At 44.2% G+C, this 20,075-nt stretch overlaps 1 protein-coding gene across 4 annotated transcripts in view; it reads right to left on the reverse strand.

The window, feature by feature from the left end:
- The window catches only part of XPO1 (exportin 1), a 34,662-nt gene extending 20,875 nt beyond the window's left edge, over nt 1-13,787 (reverse strand). Inside the window, exons 1-5 of one of the 4 annotated variants that reach the window (XM_077176273.1) lie at nt 13,638-13,787; nt 13,036-13,091; nt 9,334-9,465; nt 5,613-5,714; nt 1,731-1,803 (exon numbers count right to left, since the gene is read on the reverse strand). In XM_077176273.1, coding sequence (XP_077032388.1) covers nt 1,731-1,803; nt 5,613-5,714; nt 9,334-9,459 — 301 coding nt within the window. In that variant the 5' untranslated portion in view covers nt 9,460-9,465; nt 13,036-13,091; nt 13,638-13,787. Of the gene's footprint in view, nt 1-1,730; nt 1,804-4,338; nt 4,403-5,612; nt 5,715-9,333; nt 9,466-12,402; nt 12,545-13,035; nt 13,540-13,637 lie in introns of those variants that run through there. The other 3 variants (XM_054629882.2, XM_077176274.1, XM_077176275.1) reach the window with 3 other exon arrangements.
- Between the last annotated feature and the right edge of the window lie 6,288 nt (nt 13,788-20,075).

A 20,075-nucleotide genomic window follows, 5' to 3' on the forward strand; every position in this document is an offset into this window, starting at 1 on the left:
ACACGCTTTTGTTATTATAAAGGATTTTTTTATTTCCTCTGGAGTTTTCATAGATATGTAAGTCAGCAAAAGTGAGAGTAGGATACCTCAAGGTGACTGCACACCTACAGACAGTAACCAGATTTTGCCTTGTAACAAATAGAGTTATTGCTTTTTCTTAGATGGCAGGAAGCATCCAACAGCGCTGTCACTGCTGGAGACAAAATGGCCCAAAGCACAGGCAGCAGCACCTCATCCCACCACCACTGTTTCTCAGCTCTCCTCTGCATTAAGAGCATGAATTTAAAGGATCTGAACTCCTGAATTACATCCTGCATTTGACACCTGTTCAGTTCCAAACTATCAAGTTAGGTCCATCCTGTGACATCTGTTCTACATCTCCTCCCACCAGTGGGCAATTCTCCTGACTCCTTTTCCTGTTGCTCTGCTCCCAAAAACCATAGGACAACAACTTCAAAATGCTAAACTAAGTCAGCTCACAGTCAGGGATGTACCAAAATCTGACTGAGCTGAGACACTCCAGTAATTAAAAGCACAAAGAACAGTTAACTTTAGCTAACTGAGGTGCTCTTTTAGTTTCTCAAAAGGGCATAGCTTTGTCTGAGCCTTAGCTGAAGCTGCTTCCTAGAAACCTCCAACAGCAGCATGAATGGAAACTTCACTTTCAGTTTTACTTTCAAAGACAGCTACCCTTTGCCAACCTATAGCTGGAAGGGAAGGAGCAAAGTTGAAAGGAGGAATAAGCACACAAGTGTAAAAGTCTCTCTCTATGCATTTGTTTTCATCAACACTGCAAATTCTGGTTTAATTAATAGAGTTTCAGAACCTAAGCACTGGCAGTAAAAATTTAAAGCATGTCTCAGCATGGTTAATAAAAGCTCTCAGCAGAACACAAATATGGAAATTTTAATTAGCTCCAAAACCAGCTTTTAGTAAAAAACCAAGTAGAGAAGAGTGACACCATTTAATGTCAAGAAGTTGAAGTGGTTGCACTTAATGTTTTGAAGTCCAAGTCGTGCTGACTTGACAGCCAGGCACGTGAAAAGCACTAACCCTGCACCACAGGGGTTTTTTACCTCCATGTACTGGAGGCAATGTCTAGGAGTCAGCAACACTGCAAGCTACAGGGGAGGGGAAACCCATAAACTAAACACAGAATTGATTTACAGACTTCCAGTTCCTTGCATTGGTGGGAGACTGGGGCTTACCCTACCCTGCACCAATGACAGCAATCTGCCTGCTTAGACACTTCATGAATTAAAGCCAACTGCACAGTGCCCCCCTGCCTAACACAATGAGTGACCACCACCAGGTAAGACAGGCCATTCACTTGGTGTTTCCATTTTTAAATCATTGTAACTGCTGACCATTTCAAAATAAAACAAACCTACACAAGGTAACAAGGGGGCCACAGAGTCTGCTTGGGGCTGCACACACAGCTGCCAGAGGGTGAAGGAAACAAAACCTCCTGTGCAAAGAACAGGGAAGGAAAATCTCTACCTCAATGCCAGTGGCTCACCTCATATGTTGCAAAACTATCAGTGACACCTTTTCCACAAAGCTACAGAATTTCAGCTGCTCACCAACCCACTGAGATCACTATCACAAAAGTGAAAGATGTGGTTTCATCATTCAAGATATCATAACACATGAGAGAATGTTAGAGACTGACAGTCTAAATCTCAGTTAATATACAAAGTTCTGAGGAAAAGACAAAAATCCCTCCCTACCTTCGCACTGGTTCCTTGGAAGAATCTTCCATCTTGTTTTTATCACATTTTCCAAGATTTGCAGTCCATAATACTGAAATTGGAGAAGAACAAAATGTGAGTACATTTCTGTAGGACTAACTAACTTGCAGGACTCTCATTCAATCAGACATTCACACTTAACATCTAAGACTTCAAGATTCTTAAACTAACAGTTTTATTAAATATATGTCTAGTCACCCATTTACTGAGGTTTCATGCATCGTATTTTCTTGTTTTATTCTTGGCTACACTAAGTCCTGCTGTTTGATCATGCTCACACCAGGAGGGGGGGAAGAACAATAATGAAAAGCCCTCTGGCAAACAATTTTGGCTATCTGGAAAAGCAGCAGCCAGATATGAATTTGTATCACAAATGACTGCTCCTAAGTTTGAGTATTAACACAACCAGGCTCCTAAAATATTTAGCAGCTTGGATGGTGGCTCAAGCTTCCTACTGTTCCTCTAAGAGCTGTAAAAAAAAAAATCTTGTCTTAGCATCACATGTCCTGACACTGGCACTTTCTAGAGAAATTATCTCCCAAACTTCACTGGTGTGTTACTTTAGGAACAGCAAGACAACCCACAGGTTTATTTAATTTCAATCCCCACCCCAATATGGCAGCTATTTCTAATATTTAAAGATGAACTTTTGTGCTCAGTCAAAGAACAATAAAAACGTGAATAAGCTCTTGGAAATCATTTTACCTTTCAGGAATTCCTTCCTATGTTCTTACCCAAACCATTAACGTTGCAAATGGCCATTCCCTCTGCCCATTTGTCCCTACTGCCAACTCACAGTAACAGGGAAAGTTTGTCATGGTACAACCAAAAAACTTTAATATGTAAAACCCCATTAGCATGAATAGACAGGAGAGAAAAGGGGATGAGGAGTTTTGCATTTACTTTATCTACAGTGAATTAGGAAGAAAAAAAAAAGAAAAAAAATCAATGCCTGAAAGGTAAACTCGAGTTTTCACAGTTCCAAGTTTGGCTGAGAATAAGAGTTCCTCTTTAAAATGGTTAGTTGTTACACAAAGTAGGATCATTAGCATTTCCACCAAAGGGATCATCCAGACTTCAGTTTAATTAAAAATGCACAATGTAGACTGTCCCAGGCTACATTGTACTGAAAGAGCAGTTTTGCTGTTCTCATCTTAACATAACCTACATCCCTTGGCTTCCCTATCTGATCCCAGTCCCAGGAGATTTCAGGTGCACATCCTCCAGCTGCAAAATATTCTGTCCCCTTCCAAAACCTGGGCACCAAGAGAAATTATGAATCACAGAAAGTTGGCAGGGTATTTTTATTGCCTCCATGGTCAGCAGCAAAAGCTTATCAACTAGATTTTAACCTGAAAGTTTTATTTAATTACTTGACATAAAAGCTGAATGAAATCAAGGGAATTTACATGTAGGAAAATGTGCAAAAATATTCTTAAGCAAAATGCTTCACAGGAATTGATTTCAGCCACTGCTATAAATCTACAGACACCATCTGCAAGTGATGCAGGCTCATGATACAAAATACACTTACAAAAGCTCCTAACAATGCTGACAGTATGAATTTTTATAACAGACAGCGCTAAACTTTCCTGAAGCACATCTAAACTCTACTGAAATTTCTATGTTCTACAGGCACATACATTAATTTTTCAGGTATCAACTAACTAGAAATGCTCATTTTCTCCCTAACTTTTTTCCAAAGTGAACTTATTTAGCTTTTACACCAGAATGGCAAGTCTACTTTTCATTTTAAACAAACACTAGATGACCAAATGAAACTTAAATGAAAAACCTAACAACTGACTAAGGACAGATCTCATCTTCAGTGGGCTTTTCCCTCACTGAGAATTTCCTGGAGTCAAAGAAAAGGACAGACACCTCTAGCAATGTGCCACACCTATCCCTCATTACCTGCTCAAACATCTCATTTGGGTTCATGGACCTTAAGCTGTTCATGCTGCAAAGGTTTCTACTCCTTCTTCTGTGCCTTCAGTTCTGCCCTCGGCAGTGCCTTGCTCACTCCTTCCTCAGTCCCTCCTTTTCCCTGGCACTCACAGGTGACACTGAACAGCAGCAAAATCCCCGTGTACACCCCTCAGCTGCACATCCTTCTGCCACACCTCACTGCAAGGGCTCCAGCAGCCCCACATCCTGCAGGGGCTCTAATTAGAACCATCATTTATTTGATGGTTCTAATTACTCTACTTTCTCTGACAATGAGGAACTCCACTCCCAAAAAAGTCACTGATACCAATTACCAAGTCCTGCCTTTTAATCAACTACTGCACCAGCACATGTGAACACACCTTATCTCTGTGTAACACAGAAGCTTTTCAAAAACTAATTTGCTCTTGGTTTGCTAATTGTCTACCACTAGTAGTTATGAAGATGAGGGACAGGCAACAGCAAAAGACTCAAAAAAAAAAAAACCAAAAAACCCAGCATGAAATGATCCCTGTGGTAGAAATTTCTATGGCACCCTTATTACTTATTTTATGCACCGAATCCCTTTCCCTCCCACCTCCCAAGAAACAAAAAACAATTGATGAACAGAATTCAGTTAAAGGGAATCAAAAGGGTAGACCTTGTGGAGGCCTGCCGTCAAAGCCTAGCTGTGTCAGTTGCACAGGAAGACACCCCTTTTCTTCCTATTACAAGCAATCAACATAATGGAACATTATGATTAATATCAGGTAGTGTTAACAGCTTTAATTAAAGAAAAAATATGATTGCATAAAAGCCAAATGTCATAGTGCATAAATTTAGCACCAAATCATTTGCAATTTATGTAAATGGAAGAATTCTTTACCTGTTGCTTTCTTTCTGTTCCTCTAATCATCTCATTTTTCACAAGACAAATTTGAGTTTTTAAAAATACTGTTGATAAATCAACTTAAACATTAGTAATGTCTGTCAGTATAAAAAGCAAAGTTTACCAGGCAAGCAAACAGGCAAACACTGTTACTTAAAGGTGCTTAAAGGTATTACTTTGAGGAAGTTCTTTAAACTGCTTTCCCCTCAACTTCAGAGAGCAATGAAAAAAAAAATATGAACTGCTTCATGAATACCACATGATTTCAGAAACCATCCAAACACAATTTTTTTCTGTTTGAACACAGTATGTATCCAGCAGAAAAACATGCATGTCAGTTATTTGAGATAATAATCAAGCTTAAGACAGTGAAAACACATTTTGCTCATCTTTTTGGCTCAAACTTCACAAGTCTTAGGTACAGCATTTCAAATTGCAGAAAAAGCCCTGAGTGCTGCCCATTTTAGCCTCTACCATGATGGATGGATTTCCAACAGCAGTGAAAAGCAAATGTGTTCTGCATGGTAGCAAAGAACTGATGTACTATAAACTTTGGGGTGCTTAACCTTTATTGATTGCCCAAAACCTTGGCCTAATCAGGTTTGTTTTGCCTTTAACACACCTAGGGACAAATTTTCTCCTCAGTTACGTGCACGTGGCTTTCATTATGATCACACACAGCCAAGCACTTACCCAAGGACAAAATGTGGCTCTAGGAGACTTTTCATTACTCAGATCTATATAGACACAATACCAATCTTGGGAACTGGCATAATGCTTGTATGTGCCTTGAAAAAAATTCTGTGTATCCAATTTAGCTCATCCTCAAAAAAAAAAGGGGGAGGGATAAACTCTTGGCAATGTAAAATGAGGTCTGAATATTTTTTTTATTTACAGTTCTTGCTTAAAGCAATCTTTGTGAACAAGACAATCAAAAAAATATGGTTTGAATCAAGAAAGTCTATGGCTAAAAATGAGATACCTTCCTCAAAGTTTATGAATGGAAGAAAGAGGAAAACCAAATAAATAAAAGTTAATTTGCTTACTTTGGTATTCATGTTCTGAGAGAACTCCAAAATTGTATCAACTCTTGTCCACGCATCAGGATGTTCTTTTAAGTGAGTCAACACTTCTTGTGCCATTCTTTGCTGAAAGAAAATTTTATTTGAAAAAAGTATTTAGATTATTAAAGAAGTTATATAGTGTCACTGAAGACATCAATATGTAACACTCCATTTAAATTGCTTATCTAAGAGTTGTGCAGAACTCAACCAGCAGCAACAAGTCCCTCAAGCCTCCTTCTGTGACAGCAGAAGTTCACTAACAACCAAACTCCAAAAGCCACTTGATGCAGGACAGTAATTCCTCATTTCCACTCTTCCATCCTGAATGATTCATCCAGACCAGCAAACATGCAGAACAGCACACATGGTGGGGAAAACCTACTAGGGAATGAAGTTCTCTCCCCTTCCACAAAGCCTTCTAGATAAAACTTGATTCTCAAGCACTCAAACTTTCTAGTTCCAGTGGAAACACTCACACAAAGTGCCAGGTTCCAGGAACACTGTTTTGTGCTGCAGAACTGATTTTATTTTGAAGAACCACAGAGCAAAGCTTTAGAGGTCTCCAATCCCTACTTCTGAGGGATCCTTGGTGTACCTAACAACCTACAAAACCCTAATAAAAACCTGCTGGCAGGAGGAAGGGAGCTGGTCACACTAATGGTTTGCTCTGCCTTGGCACTGACATTATCAATTACTGTCCTAGATGCTGCAGTTTCTTGAAAACCTCATCTGAAGCAATTACACACTGAAATAGCTGAATTCATTTTAGATATCCTTTTCAAAAGCCTGCATGTCCTCAGGAATTTTTAGGGAGCCCAAGTGATGTCAGCCATTTCCAGAAGTGCCAGGTACTGACAAATCTTGCTGCAAACTGCACCCTCTGCAAGCACCAGGCACTGCCTCACCAAGGTGGACATTTCACAACACAATTAACAACTTAATTCATTGTTTCACAGCACTGTGGGGCCAACTGGACAGTTACAGAGCAGGTAAAGCTTTGCTTTAGGACTAACTGCAACAGTCAGAACTCACTACAGCCATGCAGCTTTCTGGTCTCATCCAAGTCTCATCCATACTTGAGCTAATCAGCAACTGGTGTCTTCTATTTTCAGCAACTTAGAAACCCAATCAAGACCCCAAATCCATATATATACAATACAACAAACTGACAAATTTGGCATGTGATTCACAAAATAAAATTGGAGGTCTCAACAGGAAAGGACAAGGATATCTAAACTATCTGTACAACACCACTTGCACCCCTACTTGATATAATTGAGCACAGTGGAGCAACTGGACCAGCAAGTGCCTGCAGATCTGGTATGGACAAGTACCACACAAATATTCTGTTTAAGACCACAACCAGTACAGCCCTATTGCTCCACTGTGACATCAGAGCTGAAAAAAACCAAACAGAAGAACCAGCACTTTTAATACACTTTGGTTTTAAAAGGGAAGGAATAGCTGTGTTTCAATCTGCAAGTGTGTTTTTATATTGGCCTCCTGCTCTGTTTGCTTCTAATACTGGTAACATATCCCAGGATCAAATTTCACCACCAATAAAACACAGACAGTCCATATCCTTCTCCCAGTGCTGAGAGCTTTACTCTCATACCCACTAACCCCTTTTCTGGACACCAAACCCTGCAGTTTCATAAACAGCACAAATTTAGTGATAATGCTTAATCAAGAACAAAGCTTTATCATGTTGTTGGTACCAAAAAGGAATTTTCAAATAATCTTTCTGGACATGTGAAGATCTAACAAATGAATGGAATTAATAGGCTGGGATGAGTCCAGGTAAACACTTTTGAGTTGCATGAAATCTCCTTAGTCATGTGTTGCACTGGGGTGGGGACATTCTTTCTTTTCAGAGAAGTATACCCAAAAAAGCTGAGAGAAAAAAATTCAAATCTCCAGGACAGAAAATAGCTTCTTTCTTGCCTAATACAGATCAGCAGATAACAGTTTTGCAAGCAGAGATAAGAACTAAGCAGAAGGAGGAGGCAGGTGAATCTGAAAGCAAGTTCAGCACAGGCCATTCAGGTTGCATTCTAAACCTGTTTCACCCTGACATTACCCTGACCTGTTCCAGGAAAACCACTGGTAATCTCTCCATTTTAATATTCACTTTCCTCAACTCCTATTATTGCTCTCACCCTTCAGTAAAGGACTTGAGCTGTCAGACTCCACTGAGAATCATTTTCCCTGCTTTTTTTAACTCCTCAGATTCCCTGAAATGTCTCCAGTTTGGAAAGGTACTAAAACAGCTGATCAAAGTTTCATTGAGGTGACATGTGTAAGTACATGTATTTAAACAAGTTCATATGATAATTTACTTTTGCCAGTTAAACACCACCTCTTGAATTTCTGCATTTTATTGCTTTGATTTTCTAAATACTGGAGAGTTTTCCCAGCTGTTTTAAGTGAAGCAACTTCTCACAATGCCAGAACAATGGCAATTTGATCACTGTATTTAGTGTTAATCCTTTATTTTCCCTACAAGCCTTCCCAACTTTTTCAGCTCTTTTCAAACCAAACAACATTATAAGTATCACCTGTTTTGCAGGCAGTAAAAGACCACAAAACAAGTGCTACAGGTGTCCATACTTCTAAGGCAAAAGCTACACGGAGTTTTTTGTCATTCTTAAGCACTTAAAAAATTACAGCAAGTAACTATTTGAATTCAGGATAGCCAAAATGCAAATATTTCAAAAAACAACAAGGTATTTCAAAACCTATTGGAATTCACAATAATAATCTTTATAAAAGCTTTTTTTTTTTTTTCCCTAAAAAGATACACAAAGCAAGTATATGCAAGTATATCATTGTTTATTCTAACAGCTGGAAAGAATAGAAAAGCATCAGCTACTTTGTCCCATTTAATTCACTTATTGTTGTGCAAGACTATCTTAGTAAGAGATGCCTGACACTGAAACTCCCAATTTGTTGAGCCTGAACAATTAAAATCTGCCAGGAGAGGAACTGTGCCAACACCCTTTGTAGCAATACTTGCCCTCAACATTTAAGTCTCATTTCCAAAGAAATTCAAGACACAGATTAAAAAAAAGGCAATACAAGATTCACTTTCAAGGCAATATATGCAAACACAGAATAGCACAGTCCTCCCATTTCAACTTAATATTTCACAATCTGCACTAAGTCCAAAGGAATGAATGCAAGAAGAACCTGTGCAAACTGTAATGGAAAATAAAAAAGCCCAGACACAAGAAAGGAACAAACTCTTCTATTAAATATGCAGCATGACATGTTTCTTTATAAACACAAACACAGTAATAGCATCACAAAGATTTCTCTTTTAAATACAATTCTTCAGTGAAGCAAACATTACATTCATGGCTTCACAATCCTGTCCATGATAACAAGTAACAGGTAGCTCAGGCCTTCCTGAAAAACTGAGTCAGGAAAGGTGAGCTGCTCCAAGTGTGCTTAGCAATCATATTTGCTAATAATTCTCAACATCAGAAGGCAAGCTAGAAATGAACACACACCAAATAAACATTTCTCCAAGAGTCATTTCAATGTGAATTCACATTTCATGTGACTGCCAGTGATATCCCAGTCACCAGCTCAGTAAATTCACTAATATTACTAATTGTTCCTGAAGTGAATTGATTTTGCTCAGCTGATTTGCTGTAAGCTTAAACATGGTCAATAAATGCACGTTCCAAGTCCACCTTACCTGTGCACCTTCTCCATGGTACAAGCAGTTCACCACATTGTCCAAGAGATTGATATCCAGTTTCTGGTTAAAATCCAGCAGCTGACGAGCTGCATGGTCTGCTAACATTGTCATAATTGCTGGCATAGATTACTGCAAAATAAATTTAAAAAAAACCTGATCAATTGTAAGAAATTATTATCAGCTGTAGCTGCAAAGCTAGTGCTTCAACTTATCTCATTTGTCTCATTGAAACAAGATGCTTATGTTAGCAGCAGTAGATAACACCGGGTACAACACTGCTTTGATTGTGGGGCACATACCAGAACAAACTTTTCTTTTCCCTGAAAAATTCACCCATTCCTACCACAGCTCAACTCTCAAGGTCGTCAACAGGTAAAACACACAATGACAGTCCGAGCAGAGGATGGGCTGTGTCACCAGCAGCCTGGGGCTCTTTTCACAGCAGCTATCAGCCCCCACATGTCTGCTGGCCGAAAAGCCTCGTGTCACTACAACCAAAACCCAGACTGGCAACCTCAGCCAGTATCGAGTTCCCAAGGCCAACATGCACATTCAGAAGATTCAGTTCCAAAAGCTTTTAAACGCTTGGGTATGGAGGTGAAACGTGATCTACACACACAGCAAGAAATTAGCCCCAGGGCATTTTTTAAATTGTTGGGGAAAAAAAAGAAAACCACCTTACGAGTTAACCACATCCAAGTAAAAAATTACCACTGAAACTAAGTTGACTGAAGGCTCTTTGAGACCACGAAGCCCAGGGATTGTTAAATCAGCAGGTTGCTCTGTGTGCCATGTGAGATCACTCCAAACAGAAATGGAATTCTACTGGAGGTTTCAGGTCCCCTAAACCCAGGGACACAGGCATTAACTCTTTGTCCCAGATAGAGCAGCCCTGATATTATGCAAAGGGAGTCAGGTGGGGTGTGTGAGATTCTTTACCAGCCAGAGACTGGTGCAAGATAAAGACATTTGTGAAAAGCAGGAAAACAAGGCAGAACCCACAGAATTTCTGATGGTAAGTTATACTCTACCTTTTTCACACCACTCTACCTCCCCCACGCTGAAACCCCTAACAATCAAGTTTATAGCCCTGTTCTCACAGAAAATGGCACCTCTAACACATATTCCCACCCTGCCATCTAGAGCACCTCTGTGCCACTCACCCTCCTTTCCAAACCCTGCAAACCTACAGATCCCACACGAAACTGCTCCCTTCAGACGGCCACGAGTCTGGGAAGAGCAAGATCAATCAAAAAGTTACAGCAGAGCCATCTGCATGCTCAGAGAGATACAACCTGCTGAAACTCTTCCAGGAACACACCCCATAAAGTCAGATGTGCTCTCACTAAATAGCTCCATGTGTAAGGAAGAGTTTGTTTCATGCTTTACGTGTTCAAGTCATGCTCAAAAGGAAGGAGCAAGACAAACCTGTGCCTCAACCCCAGTAATTACTAATTAAGTGAAAGTTTTACTGCAGCATCCAGACAAGGAAAATCTTTTGTTGGGAAATGTGTATTTGCAAGTAGTGTCAAGGAATTTCTGTTACTTCTATATATATAAATAACTTCAAACCCAAATATTCTGATTGCATTTTCAACTAGAAAACTCAGTATTACTACATCAACACAACCATTTTAAGGGCTTCATCTCAACATTCAGTCAAATCTTTTTCCAACATGTTCCTGCAAAACCAGAAAACAAACATCAAGTAGGGAACAAAATAAATTAAAATTAATACTCCATGTCTATTCTTCCCTCCTTCAACTCCTGTTTGCAAAATTGTGATGTTAACTCGGGAAACACAGCAGCAGAAAAGGCTGACTTCATTGTTCATTTATTCTTTTGGCTCAGGAGGACGCAGAGAACGTCACCTGGCAGATGAGGGGCAGTGAGCAGCACCGCTGGAAGGAACCTGCACCCACGAAGAGGCTCGGAGCAGTTAATGCTCCCAGGCACGCCCCTTTTTGTCCACATCTGGCCTCCACGGCTGAGCCGGGAAAGCGGTTCCCAAACTACAATAAACGTCGTGCACTCAGGTAGGGCCATTCATTCCAGGCCTGAGCCTCTTTCGGTGCTTTTCAGGCCACCCCGAGAGCGCCAAGGAGGAGCAGCGTGACCGAGAGAAGTTATTCAACACATGGGAGCAGAAAGGAAATGTTTTGAATAGGGCCCTTCGCCACTCCCAGCATTATCTTCAAAATGACCTACCTACTCCGGCAGCCGAAACACAGAAATGGCGGCTTTGTGGCCAGCAGCACCTGCAACCAACTCCATCTCCCACTCCTAACCCTGTACCCACATGAAGCTCGTAATCTCTGATTTACTGTACTCCTACACTTTTCCCTCCCCCATCATGCCTGAACTCCGGAACAGATTTAAGCCTCGGCTCCAAGAACCGCCACTGATCAGTCCCTCAATAAATGGGCTAACAGAAACAAAAAAGTTTAAAAAAAATTAAATAAAAACCAAACGATAAAAAAAAAATCTGAACTACAACACAGCAAGAATGTGACATCTACCGAAGGTCAAAAGAACTGCATTTACAGCACTGTTTACACAGTTATCCCAACTCTCGATGACCCTGGACCTTTAACACAACAGTTAGCTTGTTGTGGTAGACCCGATTCATTTTGGCATGTAGCACACAGGAATAACAGCGGGCACTTAATAGTAAGAAACGTTGAGCATTTACCATGAATCCTACAGTACCTTTAACCCAGATATTTAAAGCATTGGGGGCAGCGCCTAAAAAAAAAAGCAAACCCACCCTGGAAGAGTCACTGTGCCCCATTTCCAAGCAGGCAATGCAAATGAATTTCCTCCCTCTTCCAAGGAATTAGCTGCATCACTTGTAAATCCCACCCAGGAGGGCTGAGTGCCTCCGAAACGCAGCGCACGACAAACGCGTCCGCATCACGCTCCACACACCAGGAATGGCAACGAAGCCGCCCCTTCCCTTCGCTCCTTCACACACACACACGTGAAGGAGAAGGACGAGACGGATTAAGCAACATCTGCCCGGCCCCTCGGAGCGTTCATTTTCGGCTGGAAATAACTCACACCCACCCAGCGCCGCGGCCCTTCCCCGGCTCCTGCCGCAGCGCCCCGGCGGGCGGGCAGCGCCCCGGCTCCCGGGCCCCGCTCCGGCTGCGGCTCGGGCGGGCAGGGCCGCGGTGCCCGGCGGGGAGCGGGCCCGGGCGGTGGGTCGGGCGGGCCGGGGCCCTGCGGAGCGCGGTGGCCCCGCAGCCCCTCCCTCCTCCTCCTCCTCCTCCCCTGGGCTCCAGCCCTGCGCTCTATACAGGGCTCCCCACGTGATCCAGGCGGACGTTTCAATACTGCTGCACAGACACACACACACACAAAAAAATATTTCTGGAAACTTCCACTCCTAATAATTTACAGATTATGTCGCCGGGTTTGCCCGTGCCCGATCCCAGCCCGCCCGGCCCCCTCCTAACGAGGAGCATCCCCCGCAGCATCCGTGCCTGCGCTCGGCCAGGCCGGGGATGCTCGCACCCCGAACCCAATCCAAGCGCACCCCCGCCCCGCAGGGCTTCTCCACGGGCTCCATCACATCCCTCCAGGCACAGGCCAGGCTCTAGGGCCCTGTGCACGGGCACATCCCCCCGTTCTGTCCCTCAAAACACCCCCCTGTGCCCCCTCCGCGCTGCCCATCGCGACCCCCCAACCCTGGCTTACCTAGGGGTTTCTCACAGCCTCTTCCTTCAGAAAGTAGGGGCGAGCGAGCCAAGTTTCTAACCACCACACGCCACGAGAAAAAAAAAAAAAAAAAAAAAAGGAAAATAAAAAAAGACCACCAAAAATAACCCCCTCCCAAGAAGAAAAAAAAAAAGAAAAAAAAGGACCTCAGAAGGAGGGGAAAAAAAATTCAGCACGGAAGGAGGGAAAAAACCACCACGGCAGGAGGTGGGGGGGAAGGCGAGCGCTCCCTACTCGGCGGTGGGTCGGGGTTAGTGGCGCCACTCCTCCCCTCGCAGCGTGCCCGGCCTGGCTGCACCAGGCGCCCGCAGCGGCCCCCGGGGCTCCGCGCTCGGCTCCGCGCCTTCCCCTCAGCCCCGGGAAAGCGGCCGGCGCGGCGCTCCGGCCTCGCTGGTGCGGGGGGATCTACCCGGCTGCGCCTCCCGCGCCGCCCAGGCCCGGCCCCGCCGGCTCTCGCTGCCCCTGCGGCTGCCGCCCTCCCCGCCCGGCGCTCAGTTCGCCCCCATTCCCGCCGCCCCCCCCGCGGCTCGCACTAAACTTCGCCCCCTCAGCTACGGGTCCCCTACGAGCAGGTCACACACGCGGCAGCGGCGACGGGGACTGAGCGCGGCGCGTCTCCCCCTCCTAATGCCACAGGCTCGGAACCGGCTCAAACCGGTTCAGACTGGGAGATTCCATCTCGGTTTAGTTTTCAGCCCATGGCGCCGCGGAGCGTTTGGAAACCTCGGGGGCCCCGCCCAGCCGCCGCTCCCATTGGCCCCGGGATGTGCCGCCGCGAAGGCGGCCGCCACACCGATTGGTCGGGCGGGCTGTCAATCCGCTGCGCGCCTCGGATGGGCGGGGGGAGAGCGCGGCGGCGGGGGGGTAAGCCAAGGGGATCCGCCCCCTCTCCAGCAGCGCTTTGCGCGCTAAGGGGGGGCCGCCGCTCTCCGATAGGCCGAGCCGCGCTGTCACTCAGAGAGGCCCCGCCTCCGTGCTCGTAAAGCGCGGGCGCAGGGGTGCCTGTGCTCTCATTGGCCAGCGGTGGTGGCGGCGTGACGCGCGCGCTAGAGCGCGGCTTTCGGGGCTGCGGCGGGAGGGGGCGGGAAAGGCGCGGCCGTTGGGCGCCCCCGGGCGCGTGCCTGAGGCGCAATAGCGGGAGCGGGGCGGGCGGTCCGTGAGGGGAAGGGGCTGAGGGGCCTCTCCCCTCAGTGAGGTGAAGGGGTTTGGGGGCCTCTCCCCTCAGTAAGGGGAAGGCGTTTGGGGGCCTCTCCCCTCAGAGGGGTGAAGGGGTTTGGGGGCCTCTGCTCACTGAGGGGAAGGGGCTTGGGGGTGCCGGCCCGTGAGGGGAGGAGGTTCGTGGAATTGGCCCGTGAGGGGAAGGGGTTCAAGCACCATCCTGTTCATGCTGAGGCGCCATGTCTGAGGGAGATGGGGCACCCTCCGTGGGAGCTCTGTGGAAATGGCGGGCATTACCCCACAGGTGTCTCTCTGGGCAGGAGTGGAGCAGAAGATCTTAGCTGTAGAGTGGCCCTGTGAGCAGTAGGAGCCCTAGCCCTCGGTGGGTGCTTGCTGTGCCTTACCGCAGCAGTGCTGTGCTCTCCACCAAAGCCTATGCAGATTGTGAGTGAGGTGTATGTCCCTTCCTCTAGGATGCCTCTGTCCATGGGCTGTCCAGCTTCCTGTACCTGCCCTCCAAAATGTGCTTCAGGCAAGGCTGGCTTTAGCTTTATCCAAGTATTGAGCTGTGTGAGGTGTAGTAGGTAACCAGATGTGAACAGGGGCGAGCTTGGGGTTTTTCTGTGGCACCACAAGCTCAGCATGCTGTGGTTCCTCATCTCATCGCTGCCTGAAGGAGCAGAGAAGGTGCTTGCCAATGTCCACGTGGAAAAGCTCCTACTACTGAATCTACTCTGTACCTACAGATCCATTTCTTCAATCTTACCTTCTTATTTGAAAAAGCCATAGCTGTAGAAACTTATGACTCGCTTCTATGAGGAGGCTACTCTTAGGAAGTGTTTAAATACCCTTCTAGGAACAAACTTGCTCTTTCATCACTTCAATTCAAGCAGTTACTTTGTTTTTGGGATGGCATTACACTGGTCAGTGAAACTTGTTATAGAAGTGATACTTCTGATTTGTGGAATGTCCTCTGGGTGATTTCCAAAGGAAACTTTCTCTGTAGCCTTGCTGAGGTGGTGTTTGCCTGCACCATGGCTGCGAGTATGGCAGGGATGCTTAAGCACTTTTGTACAGTTTTAAAATGAAAAATAAATAGAGTTTTTGGTATGCAGACTCCCTGGGAGCAGTGGCTAAATTACCACTGGTGTGAAGTTTGTATCTAGCAGGCAGGTGCTGTGCTGTAGCTAACAAGTCATAAGAAGCACACTTAACTATGTTTTTGAAGCCTTTTTTGGCTTTCTAAGTTTACAGATAGTGTGTGCTCAGCCATGTAGCTGCTGGATGGGGCTCAAAACCTCTATTTTTTCCCACAGGATCTTTTTAATCCATGCCTTCTGCAGAATGCAACAGTTTAAAGTTAGGCAGCTGTAGCCATCCCCAAAAGATTGCCAGTGCAATGCAAACCATAACATGCTCATATAAATAAATACAATTGCACATACTTACGCTGTTCTGATTGCCTGACCAGTTCTAGAAGTGCTGTGGGGATTCCTGTTCCTCAATCTTCATTTTGTGGGTGTGTGTTATGTGCTTGCTTTACTTTGCTCCTGGGACAGCTGGGGAAATCTTGTATTCAAACACACAGTTGTGTTTTGGGTAGAATCCCAGAGGATGCAAATGGTGTGGTGCCAAAGCAGACCCTGTGTGATGTAACACTGGCTTCATGTGATGTATTACTGCCCTTAATTCCCCAGTTCACTTTCTTGGGAGAGCTTCTGCAGGTTTTAAGGCTTGAAGAGCTGGAATGTGAATGGTCTCCTTTATTTTTTATCATGCCTAAAAGGAACTGCATCCTGCTCACATCTGTGTCAGGGTGGCAACAGTGCTTTGTTTAATTCAGCTTGTTTGTGTTGCTCTGGGGGTTGGCCTCTGCAGAGTGACTGTAATTGAAGATAGCACTGGAGCTGCTGGGATTGGATTTGAAAGTGATTCCAGGAGGATGGAGGAACATAGGGAGCTGCTGGTGGGTTAAAAGCAGGGCTGTAACTCCAGCACTCAGAATAAACAGTTCCTATGTGTGTTTTGATGTTCTAGCTAGCTCTGCTGTTCAAAACAAACTGATGTAAGAGACCACAAAGGCAAATTCTTTTAACTCGTTCTGCTTGTGCAGAAGGGTCACTTCTATTTTCTTAACATGTAAGAGAAAAATGTTTAAACCCTTAAATCAGATTCTTAAATGAATGTTAACTATTTTGGGAGTAAATGCAGCTTCACAATTTCATCAGGTGCTGCTAATGCCCAGATTGCAATGTGGTTTTAATAAATGGCAGGAGTAACAAACACAGCAGGGGCTGGCTCTGCTAAAGTTTGTTTGCTAAATCCTGTGCTTGAGTAGGGGAGGGTTCCTGCCTCATCACTGTTATGACAAATAACACGTTTATTTTGTTTTTAAATAGCCTTCCTATCTTCCTGCAAGCTGTGCTCTGGGAGAGCTGACCTCTTCCCACTCCCCTTCTGCAAGGAGCCAGGTGAAGGCTGCTTCAGGAGCTCGGGGCAGGCAGTAAAAAGCAGCTGTTTCAGCAGGGTGGGTGTATCTGATCACAGCTTTTCTCCCACACATGCTATCAGGAGCTGCTGTAAGCTTGTGCTTGCTGGTTTGTTGCCACTGCTCCCCGTTTGATGGCTCCTTTATTAGATGTTCAGTCTGGTATTTCAGCCTTGCTGGAATCAATAGAAAAATTTGCTTGGGTTTCAGGTCAGCAGTGTGGCCTGGTAGTGATAAAAGCTAACTGTACACTAGGCTGGATCAAAAGGAGCATGACCAGGACATGAAGTGAAGTGATTCTTTCTCTCTGCTGGGCACTCTGCAGCTGCATCTGGCACCCCATGCCTGGGCTTTGCTCCATCACCACAAGAAAATGTGGAAAACCCTGTGCAAGTCCAGCAGAGCCCATCTTCAAGGTGGAAAAGGGGCTGAGGGAGCTGGGCTTTGTCAGCCTGGGAAAAAAAAGGGTGAGGGGAGACCCAGGAGGACAAAGCAAAACAGGGAGTGGGCACCATGTGAGCACAATTAAGCAACTGAGCTTTTGTGGTCTATTTGTTCTTCACAGGGGAATTTGTGGGAATTAATATCTTTTGAATGCTTGTCTAATCCCTGTTCAGGGGTGATGGGATGGGCCACCAAGGTCTCAGAGTGTCACAAAATAAAGGTTATGTGGGTAGGTAAGCAGTGCTTATTAACTTTTACCCTGGAGTTAGAGAGCTCTTCCTTTTACCTTTTATGCAGTTTGGTTTTTTTTTACTCTTTCAAGCTTTTTTGTTTTGTTTTTGGACACTCTTCCTGTACATTTGCTTTAGCAGAGCATCTCCTTTAGCTGTGGTCAATTTGGTTTTTCAGAACCAGAATTATTTTCTTGGATGGTGTGTCAGCATTTGGTGTTGTGCATCTGGGAAAGCTGAGGGAGGAGGCATGAAAATAAAAGAAAAATATCGTGTTGGTACCATAATTGATAATGATCATAATCATATCTTGGCTGGTGAAGTGGGACTTGTAAGTGGCAAGAGCAGGGAAGAGAATAAAATAGAGCTGGGGAAATAAGGCAAAGGGAAGGCAGGTGTTGGGTGAGGCTGAAGTGAAAGGAATGAGGCATTCAGAGGAAATTGCCAGCTGTAAATCTTCAAGGATGTCTGGGCAACACACAAGTGAAACAATCTGTGAATGTCGGGCTCCTTGTAAACAGCTCCAGCCTCCCCCTCATCCTGCAGGAAAGGCCCTTTCCCCATCCCTGCCTTTATGGGGGCGTGTCCTGGCTGCTGATTCTCCCTTGACCACGCTGTGTCCACTGCCAGGGCTTTCTCCTCAAAGAGGGGAAGGTGCCTTGCAGTTTCCACTTTCTCCTGCAGCTGTCCCACGTTGTTCTGGGGTTATTGACGTGCTAGCACCAGGAAATATGTTTGGCTAATGAAAGGAATGCAGAGAATTTGTTCTGTCCTTCCACTCTTGCCTCGTGTCATTCTAGAAATGGCAGAACTAATCCTGCCTGAGCATCCCTCTTCTCATTGAGCATCTGCTGCCATTCTTAATTGCTTTATTTTTATTTTGGGAGAGCTTCTAATGTACTTTCTTTATTCTTTAATTACTTTTGACTCCACCTTTACCATGTCTTTGGCCAAACAAATTTTGCATTTAATTTCATTTATTCTTACGTGGAAGAAAGCAACTATCTGTTTTGATGAATATCCCAGATCAATGATTTCAGAGAGACTGGATGTAAGAAGAATAATAACAGCATTTGCAGATGATCATAAGTCAGGTGCTACAAACACAAGTAGGAAAAAATAATAAAACATAACCTAAAAATCTTGGAAACAGGAAATTGAATGTAACAGAATGGAGGAGAAATAAAAGCTGATGTGTCCTTGGGGGGGAAATCAGAAGTCAATCCAAGGGAGAACTTGGGAAAGAGAGCTGAGGGAGAAAGTGGAGAGCAAATTAAATATTCCTCTGCTTGGTGACAGGGCAAAGGAAAGGACAACTCAGTTAGGGAGCATCTGTGGGCATTGCTTGGAACAGCAGCAGAAAGTGGCCTGAAGTAATTTCACGAGCACTCGAAGAATATTTTAGCTGAACCTGGGTATCTCATTATCAATGTGTTTTAAACAGATGGGCACCATTTCAGAGATGATTGGTGATTAACACTTGAGAGAGTAAAGGTGTGAAATGTGTAAAACACGACCAAGGAAAAGCCAGATAGGGATGTATTCATCCATAAACTTCCTAAAGGCATCAACTGTTAGTCAGTTGATGAATATTTTGAGATAATTAAAATATCTCTCAGAAAGGTGTAGACATTAAACTTCAAACTGTAAAATAACTTTTCACTCTATGTACAAATCCATGAAAAACATTGATTCTAAGAAGGAACTGGGAAAAAATACTGGGAAAAACCACTCTATATTACAAGGAAGAAATTCTCCATCTGCAGTCTTTTAAAAATGCCACCTTTTTGGTGTCTCACTGCTAACTGAAGTCTTCTGTTAGCCAGACCTGGCTTGCCATATTCATGTGAATTGTGCTGATGCTGAAAAGAGGTCAGAAGGCAAAGGTAAGAAATTTCCCCTTCCTCTAGTAAAGCTCAAATAAGTGACTTTAGAAATTTTTTACTGAAAGGAGTCTTTAATGTGGGACTCTATGTAACAAGTGAGCACAGTGAGATATAAATGCTCCTTTTGCATTATGTAGCTATAAAGTAATACTCATAACTTAAGAGAAATCAGCTGCTCTTCAAGAGCTGTTTAACTGCAATAAGCTTGGCACAAATTCTGTTAGCCTCAGCTCTAGGAACAATTCTAGAATCTGCAGCTGTGAAGCATTTTCTGTGCTGCTGTGACTCTGTCAGGAGGATGGTGGGAAGTTTGCTGTGTGTCCCAGCAGAGCTGTTCTGCTGACACAGGGACTGCCATAAAGCCATGGTAATAAAATCCTGCAAGGAGGCAAAGCCCAAGATGTCACCCTTTGGTTAAACCAAGTCTGTTCATCTCTGAAACAATCATTAGCTCTGGAAGTGTTGGGGGGTTTTTGCTTTTTTGTGGTTTTTTTAATACCTGCTCTTGATACAATTTCTTAGCTTTATTTTTTGGTCTAACCCATTGCAACTTTTTAAAGGTTTGGGGTTTTTTTAGAAAAGTTATAGGATTTGTGTTCCAAAATACCGATCAAACTGTAAGATTCAGGAATCTGAGATAAAGTATTCTATAGTGTCAGTGCTCCAAATGCCATTGGCAGAGACTATTGATTCTCCCCAATAAACTTTACACAGTGTTAAATCAGACAATTGTCTCTGGGCAATTGGCTGGTACTTAGGTCCACTTTGTGTTTCAAATGGAACTGCTAACTTCATTGTGATAATGTCTTTATT

The sequence above is a fragment of the Agelaius phoeniceus genome, chromosome 3, assembly GCF_051311805.1.
Source record: "Agelaius phoeniceus isolate bAgePho1 chromosome 3, bAgePho1.hap1, whole genome shotgun sequence".
Taxonomy (NCBI): domain Eukaryota; kingdom Metazoa; phylum Chordata; class Aves; order Passeriformes; family Icteridae; genus Agelaius; species Agelaius phoeniceus.